At 41.0% G+C, this 8,026-nt stretch overlaps 1 protein-coding gene and 1 non-coding gene across 2 annotated transcripts; both read right to left on the bottom strand.

The window, feature by feature from the left end:
• Positions 1-2,389: 2,389 nt before the first annotated feature.
• On the bottom strand, positions 2,390-2,470 carry TRNAL-CAG (transfer RNA leucine (anticodon CAG)). The gene has a single exon. It is a non-coding gene; the product is annotated as a tRNA-Leu (tRNA).
• Positions 2,471-2,618: 148 nt separating this feature from the next.
• LOC127768855 (probable apyrase 6) lies at positions 2,619-6,406 on the bottom strand. Its single transcript, XM_052294511.1, has 8 exons — positions 5,785-6,406; positions 5,151-5,263; positions 4,776-4,883; positions 4,633-4,675; positions 3,971-4,153; positions 3,474-3,571; positions 3,195-3,391; positions 2,619-3,095 (listed from the first exon to the last, which is right to left on the bottom strand). Exons 1-8 carry the CDS (start codon positions 6,305-6,307, stop codon positions 2,840-2,842), a joined length of 1,521 nt encoding a protein of 506 aa, XP_052150471.1. The 5' UTR covers positions 6,308-6,406; the 3' UTR covers positions 2,619-2,839.
• Positions 6,407-8,026: the final 1,620 nt, after the last annotated feature.

The raw sequence follows: 8,026 nt of genomic DNA, 5'->3' as shown, positions 1-8,026 counted from the left end.
TGGACATAGGTGAAACCTCTTTTTCAAATTTAAGGAAATTTAAATACTAATCGTGCAATTTACTCAAATATAAATATAGGTAAATTGCACTTCTGACTAAAGTTTCACTTTATATTATTCTTATAGTATTTTTTTTCATTTTGAACTAGTTATTGTTTCCACATGTTACCCTTTAGATAGGGTGGCCTATATAAGTGAATTATGTACAATAAAGGTAATTAGTCTCATTGATATGTGGGTCAACCAGTTTAAAGTGCAACATTTGGCAATAATACGCCCAAAGTAAAAAAAAAAACACTTTGAGGATAGTTTAAAGTAAAATTTTGATAAAAATATGTGGCCCAAAATGTAATTTACTCTACAAATATCAGTTGTGTGTTTTGTTTATAGAGAAATTGGCACGTCAAATTATTTGGTTTAGTTCAATGTCAAAATGTAATTTTGGCATTGAAGTCCTTCCCAATTCATGGAGAAAATATTAACAATGGCCAATTTGGCAAGGCTAAGAATTGCAATAAACCAAAACAAGTCCTAAATTTGTGTAGCTCTAAAAGTTTGGGGGAATACTCGTATTTCTAACTGGTTTGTAAATTAAGAATGAAAATCAAATCGAAGTAAAAGAAGTCATTTCTCAAGCTGGTAAAAAAAGACTATTTTAAGAAAAATCAAACCAAAATATATGTGAAATGCTCATGCTGTGGCTACTCGAAATGAATTGTATTTCAAAAGAAAAGGTATGGAATTACAAAATCACATTTGAAGACAAAACCTACAAATGGTTAAAATTATATTGACATGAAAAGTTTAAGTACATTTGCAAAACTAAAAATACTTGACCAAACCATCGTAAAGCTACCAATTTAAGACGTTTATTACCAAAATATAGTTAGCACCTACTTTATCATGGATGAGACTACATATTTAAAGCAGACTATCATGAAATTACAATAGTAGTGAAGTTATCATAAAACCAAAATTTGCAGTTTAGATCATGACGGTATTATTTTTTTTGAGTTATAAATATTCTAGTTGTGTTATAAAAAATGTTACTATAGTTTTTCAACAGTTTGAGCAAAGTATCAAACGATCAAACTATCAGGGTTATGGATACCACATACCTAATAGTAGTTGACTAAATCTAGACAGGACCCACCACATACCATGTCTTATACGGAAACAACCTTCGAATATAGGAGGAGTTCCGCATAAGGAAGGATGAATAGAGTTCTACATGGAAACAATAAGAACTACTCGGATTGTATCCATATTGGTTTCTCTAGTTCTACTTGGACAAGGGGATATCTGTGGGTATAAATACAAGGCCCCCTAGGAGGAGAGGGGACACGGAACAATAGATCAACATACAAGCCAACATGCGTCAAGACAAGACGCCGGATATCGACTTTAGAGATAAGCATGGCTAGTCCCCTACGGTGTCTACGGATACTGTTAGGAGAGACATAGCACTGTCTTTGACCTCGCCGGATGCAGATTCAAGGAGGAAGGCTACCCTGTTGTCGACTACGAGTCAGCACTTCAGACCGCCAAGTCGACAACAGTTAGATAGACTACCCCACATATTGTACTGGTGTGATTATGGTGAATAAAGACCAACACCGGCTTCGGCCAACAGAATGTAGGGCTATTACCTGTAAGATAAGGGGCCCGAACCTGTATAAAAATCCTCGTCCCCGTCTCTTTTACCTAAGTCTCGCATATATCCTAATACCAACGATCCCCATACTATGCAAATACCGGAATCGCGACATCAAACGTCGACACAAACAGTTTTTAAAAAATTACTCTAATAGTTTTGTAAAATTTACTCAAATTTAATCGAAATTAAAGAAGTTTGACTTATGACAAAACAAAAACAACTTATTACAATATGGAACGGAGTAGTAATGAAGGGAGAGAGTTTCCCCTTTTACAACACAACACATACGGAAAATTTTATCGCTCTAAGAGGGAAATGTTTGCATATAATAGGCTAGTACTATGCTTAGATAATTTTCCAAATTAAAAGGTAAGAACATTCCTCACTAAATTCATGAAAAACGGATCTGATAATTTGCCAACAAAGTGAACCGAAATAGTGTGCTTATAAGGTTGTCCAGATCGCTGCAAGAGGGAAATGTTTGCATATTATTGGCTAGTTCTATGCTTAGATAAAATTTCCAAATTAAAAGGGAAGAACATTCCTCACTAAATTCATGAAAAAGGGATCTAATAATTTGTCGACAAAAGTGAACCGAAATTGTGTGTGTTAATAAGGTTGTCCACCGATGTTGGCAGAAATACCTTACACCACTTAAAACTCCGTATAAACCCAAAAAAACAAATTATCATAATGGCAGTTAAACTCTGGATGTAAAAATAAAAAATAAATTGTCAAGAATGGGATTCGAACCCATGCCCTTTCGGACCAGTACCTGAAACTGGCGCCTTAGACCAACTCGGCCATCTTGACTCTTACTAGTTTGCAGAACATTGACAATATAACACCTCAAACATCTTAGGAGGATTACCATTTTCCAACGATTTTCTTGCATGCTTCACAATTAGGGGAGGCATGCATAACAAGTGGATCTGAGACATATCACATACATGAGCAAAGCTAGGTTATTCCATCATCAAATAAATAGAATAAGTAAATGGCAAAATGCTCTACAAGTCCTGTACATACACACATGCTATCCTTGATCTCTCCTCTAAGGCTCCCACCCAGCTCTTAAAAAGGAGAAAGAATACAAAGAATTGAACTCGTACACTATGGTACACATAACAAACATCTATTCCTGTCGTATATATATGTGATTCCTCTGCACAAAGGTCAGCGTCAGCTGATGCGTGTGATTATGTACCGGCCTTTCTCCAAGTCGTATATGATCTTCGTCTTGGGCTTCCTCCATCTTGCCAAGCAAAGTGCTCCACCTAGAAGAAACACCCCCAGCAGCACAGCAAGCAATGGTCTACTTCTATGGGCTGATCTACCAGTTGCTGATGGCTCTACAATTACGCCTTTTATGTTTGAGATGAAAGCCCCCAGGGCCCATTCAACTTGAGTGTCTCCAACCTGATTTGAATACTCAATCCTGCGGATATAAGAACATTTAAATTTAAAAGTAGGTAAGCATATAAGATCGCTGAAGGGTGAATTTCAGCGGAAGATTGATGTGCCATGGTATTCTTGCCTCTTGTCATCCAGTGGTACACCAAGACTGTCGTGCAGTAGAGCTACAATATATGCGGATGAGAAGCAATAACGTGAAAAATCATCATCTGACCGATTAGGATACATTTGCCTAAGAGTAGACAAGTCCTTGTTGCAAAATTGTTCTCCAGCAAGCACAAAATCAGACAGTGATGAAGATTGCTTCAGTCCAAAGAACTGGCACATAATTATGTGAGTAGGTGTCCTAAGAAATGGAAAACATGTACAAGGAAAACAAGGAGGATGTAGAGTTGAGGACCTTTGATGTAAAATAGAAATTTTCAGTTGCTAAGAAATGTCCATGAAGCTCAGGTACAAAAGTTGATCCAAGTTGGCATTGTTGATACTGGCACTCTTCTGCACTTAGGACATAAAATTTCAGAAGATAAAAGTGGTAATGAACTGACACATCATGCTAAATTGACCTTGGGTCAGAACAAAGAAAAAACTCCAACAAAGTATTCAAGCTACAGAAGATATTAAGTCTATGAAATCAAAGAACCTCCCATCTTTGTTGATGTTGAACAATTGAAGGATAACCTGATATTTAACCATTATAACCTTGTTTATCTTCATCTTACTGGTATGATATTTTAGCTAATCATCACATATAAAACTTTTCTTCAGCTCATTTTCATGGTATTCTTAAGCACACAAACAGTGAAAGTAAAAGAAAGAAATCTGTTAGCAACTAAGTAACCAGGTAAATAAAGCCTTTTAGGGATTAACAAAAAACATGGCACATTCATTTCCTACCGTTGCCTTTTTTCAGCAGTGCCAAAGAAGAAGATCTGCACACTGTAAAGTCTCCATCCCCACTATCAGCAAATTGATTCTCTAATTTTGATTTTGAAGCACTGCTTGGTCTTGATATTACTTCTTTGATGCGAGAATATCCTTTAGGAGCACATGGATCAACAAGTGTACCATTTTTGGAGTCTGCAACCACATGAGTCATGATAAGGCACTGCTTTGAACTTCAGTACATGCAGCCAAGTTCCTCTAAAAGCTAATTAACGAAAATAAAATAGAATTTGTGTATTCATATTGGTTTCATTCAGAGCATAAAATGCATAAAAGAATAACAATACAATGATGGATGCAAGTACATAACAGCTTTGATATTCAACCCAGCACTCATCAAACTTAAAATGTACAACTGTTGCTTTGAACTATAGTCCTGACATATTTGTGTCACTGTAGCACATCAGAAGTAGAATAGCCATAGTTAGTATACTAATTATTGATGTTCTATTGGCTAACATCAGCACGTCATATTTGTTAGCTGTGAATAATATTCTGATATTCTCATTTCTGGGAACTTAGTGTTCCCTTGTCAACCTAGCTACCATTGTAAGGGATGTCAAATGTCTATTTTTTTGCTATCCTTTACATTGAAAGAATAAGTAAAAAGATACCTTTTGACCGCAGTATTTCACGGAAGGATTCTTGTGCAGCATTCTGCAAAAGAAATTGAATCATATGGTCAGCATATCGTATCATATTACAAGATTGTCCATAACATAAGTGGTGGGTGATTCAATGTATACAAATAGCTCACTTGTCCAAAGTTTAGAAAGCTGTTGCTATAGAGAGTATATGTTGTTCCACCAAAAGTGAAATTTCTTGACAGTTCCGGAGGAAGTACTTCATCAGAAACAAATGTCAGCTGAAACAATAAGCAGCAATTAGATTGGCAGAAAATCATTAATATAACCAAAGCATTAAGCACCGTGTTAACATTGATATTCAAATGTGGAGCTTGGTTCTAGATAACACCATCTCAGGTAAGTGAGTCTTTTCAGATTAAATAACTTAACTTTATCACTTATTAGTACCATCTTATTAGCATGGATTTTAATTTAAAGAGGATTCATGGCTCAAAATCAAAGGAAAGGAAAGGAATCAAAGAATTTATCTGTCTTTATCAGAGAACCTGTGCTGAGGCGCCCCCAAGTTCAATTATTCCAATGGTTTTGTGTGGATCCCCTCCAAGTGTGCCAAGAGCATAGTTTGCCGCAACCCAAGCATAGATACCCTCATCAGAGCCTATAAGAAATGAACCAGCCAAAAAATGAGCATCCATACTGACAATATTTCAGCTAATGATGAAAAACCATCTGTATCCACCATCCAATGGATTTTCCCTTTACTGATTCACTACCCAAATTACTTTATACACCGCTTTCCCTTTCGAATAGTCGGATTCAGTTTCTTGATGCCTCTCACTAAACCAGAATATAAACCGAATTGAGGCCGTATTTCTCAGGAGTACTACACTTCAACCCGCAACGATACAGCGTAGAGAAGAAACAACGGTAATATCCACTACACATTTTTCAGAAAATCATTCATTTCAGGAATCACCAATGTGCAACCATCACAACAACGACTGAATTGACAACCGCGGCTGTCTCAGCATGACACCTTAGCATTTCCATGGAATATGTCAGATTCATCACCAGATTCAAATTCTAACGTCTCACCTAAATCGAATTCCCAGTCCCCCATCTATAAGGCTACCAGCTATATCACTTGAGCATTACGAACTGGGAAGAAATCGACACTACCTGGGATCACCTCGGCCCAAGAGTCCTCGAACCGGAATCCGGAAGCCCTGAGCACGTCCCTGCAGGACGACAGGATGGCCTCCTGGACGCGCCCCTCCTGCAGCCGCAGCCCGGCGGTGGCCATGAGCCGCACCTCCGCCGCGGCGCCCCCGACCTTCTCCCTGGCGAAATTAATCAGCGGCCGCAGCGAATCCCCGGCCCGCGCGGGCTCGTCGGCGAACGAGGAGAGCCCCGGGGTGACGCGCATCACGGCCGACCGCGCCAGATCCGGCCGCCCGCCGGGCCCCGTGGCGAAGACGTGCGCCCGGCTGCCGGTGCTCCCCCCGTCGATGATGACCGCGAAGCGCGGTGGCGAGGAGGAGGGGGATGGCCGCGGCGGCTGTGGCTGCGGCTGCGGCGGGGAGAAGAGGTGGGCGAGGGAGGAGACGAGGAGGGCGAGGAGCGCGGTGCCGAGGCAGATGCCGCAGAGGCGGCAGCGGCGGCGGCGTGGGCGAGGGGAAGGGGGTTTGGTGAGGTCGGGCATGGCGGGGACACGGCCGGGGCGCTCCCGGCCGGTACCGGCACCGCCGCCGCCTCTTTGACTCGTCGGCGGCGAGGGAGACGGCGACGACGACGAGCTTTATTTTTTATTAATTATTAATGGATTTTTAAATTTCCAGGGAGGGGCGTCTTTATAGTACAGGCTGGCACTTGGACGGCGGGGGTGGAGGCGCCCTCCAACTTTACGTAAACTTCAAACCGAAACGTAATTACGTAAGCTTAGAGTTTTTCAATACAGAAATGAGAAATCAGATGTGTTTCTGAATTCTGAGCGACTATGAATTCAGAGTATAAATAAATTACTACTGAATTCAACGTTCCAATCTTTTGAGTTGCAAATTTATACCACTGAATTGGAAATTTTGGAATATATATATTGAAGAAAGAGGGCGTCTCCGGGGTAATAAGTTACCCCCAAATGCTAGTACAACTGAACTTTCTATGCAAAGAACAAAGAATCTGTTCGTTTCAGTTTAAATCTCAACAATCTGACAGCAATGTGCGGATCCACAAATGGTTGATTTGATCGCGTGGTTGTCTAGAGCCTGAGCTCCAAGTCCAATTCTTTCCCGGCGCCGTCGCCGGCAGCAGCCTCGTCGTCGTCGTCGACGAGGTTCACAAACGGAATAATACTCTGAGATCTCCTCGCCGCCGCAGTCGTCTCACCGTGCAGCTCCATCTGCGGCTGCCCTCGACGGCGGCGATAATCCTGCAGCTGCATCCTGTATAGCTCCTGCATATATATCATTAGAGCAGTGTCAATTATATTATAGAGTAAATTTCAGAAAACTACAATTTGACGAAACTATTCGTTTACTGCAATATTAGCAAAATGTTTCAGTTTGCTTCAGCAATAGTGTGAAAAATTATTACAAAACTGTAACTTTTACGTTATATGCTGCTACAGTATATATGTGACAACTGTAGCAGCAAATTAACTATTATATTATATTGCTACTATCTAGTAACTAATTAACTAGCAGAATTTCTCGCGCAATTGCACAAGTACACATATATATACCTGATCAGACGAACCCTGTTGCTGTCTTAGGAGAGGGGACGCGTTCACGACGCACTTGCCTGAAGCATCCTGATTGATCTGACGTTGGAAATAAGCTTGGCTGCTGCTGCTGCTGCTGCTGCTGTTTGATGCAAGTAATAGCCTGCTAATAACACAATTAAACACGCAGAATTAAGCAAATTTAGTGATTAGCAGAGGGTAAAATGGAGGCTAGGTCAGGACGAGTAGGAAGTAAGATTTTGCTCTGACTTTGTCAGTATCAAAAGGCAAAATTAAGCTAGGCACGTGCCTGGTCAAAGCATCATTAGGAGTAGTAGTGTAATGCTGCTGCTTCTGCAGTGGCGATGAGCCGTAATAATACGGAGTGAAATGGTGATCTCTTGTTCGCGCTGCTGCTCCATTTCCAACCTGCACATATAAATACCAATATCATCGTCAGCTAGGGTTTTGATTGGATGATGTAAGAAAAAATTCCTTGATTTTCACGTACGTATTGTTGTTGTTGTTGGTGGTGGTGGCCGTAGCGCACGCCGGCCACGTGAGACGGCAGCAGCGGCGGCGGCGGAGGTGGTCGTAGTTGCGTAGCAACCACCGCCGCCGCCGACGATGACGACGACGACGACGACGAGGGCAGCAGCGACGGCGGGATCATGAAGAGGCTCTGCGCCGCCTCGAGCTGCA

This window comes from Oryza glaberrima, chromosome 3 (assembly GCF_000147395.1).
Source record: "Oryza glaberrima chromosome 3, OglaRS2, whole genome shotgun sequence".
Lineage (NCBI taxonomy): Eukaryota > Viridiplantae > Streptophyta > Magnoliopsida > Poales > Poaceae > Oryza > Oryza glaberrima.
This window is presented reverse-complemented; position numbering and strand designations above follow the sequence as displayed.

Excerpts from the sequence above, each read along its gene's own strand:
- LOC127768855 (XM_052294511.1), bottom strand. The coding sequence starts at position 6,307 with ATGCCCGACCTCACCAAACCCCCTTCCCCTCGCCCACGCCGCCGCCGC. Across the intron at positions 5,264-5,784 it reads TTGGGCCGAGGTGATCCCAG|GCTCTGATGAGGGTATCTAT; the intron begins GTAGTGTCGATT and ends CATTTCTTATAG. Across the intron at positions 4,884-5,150 it reads TTGGGGGCGCCTCAGCACAG|CTGACATTTGTTTCTGATGA; the intron begins GTTCTCTGATAA and ends TTATTGTTTCAG.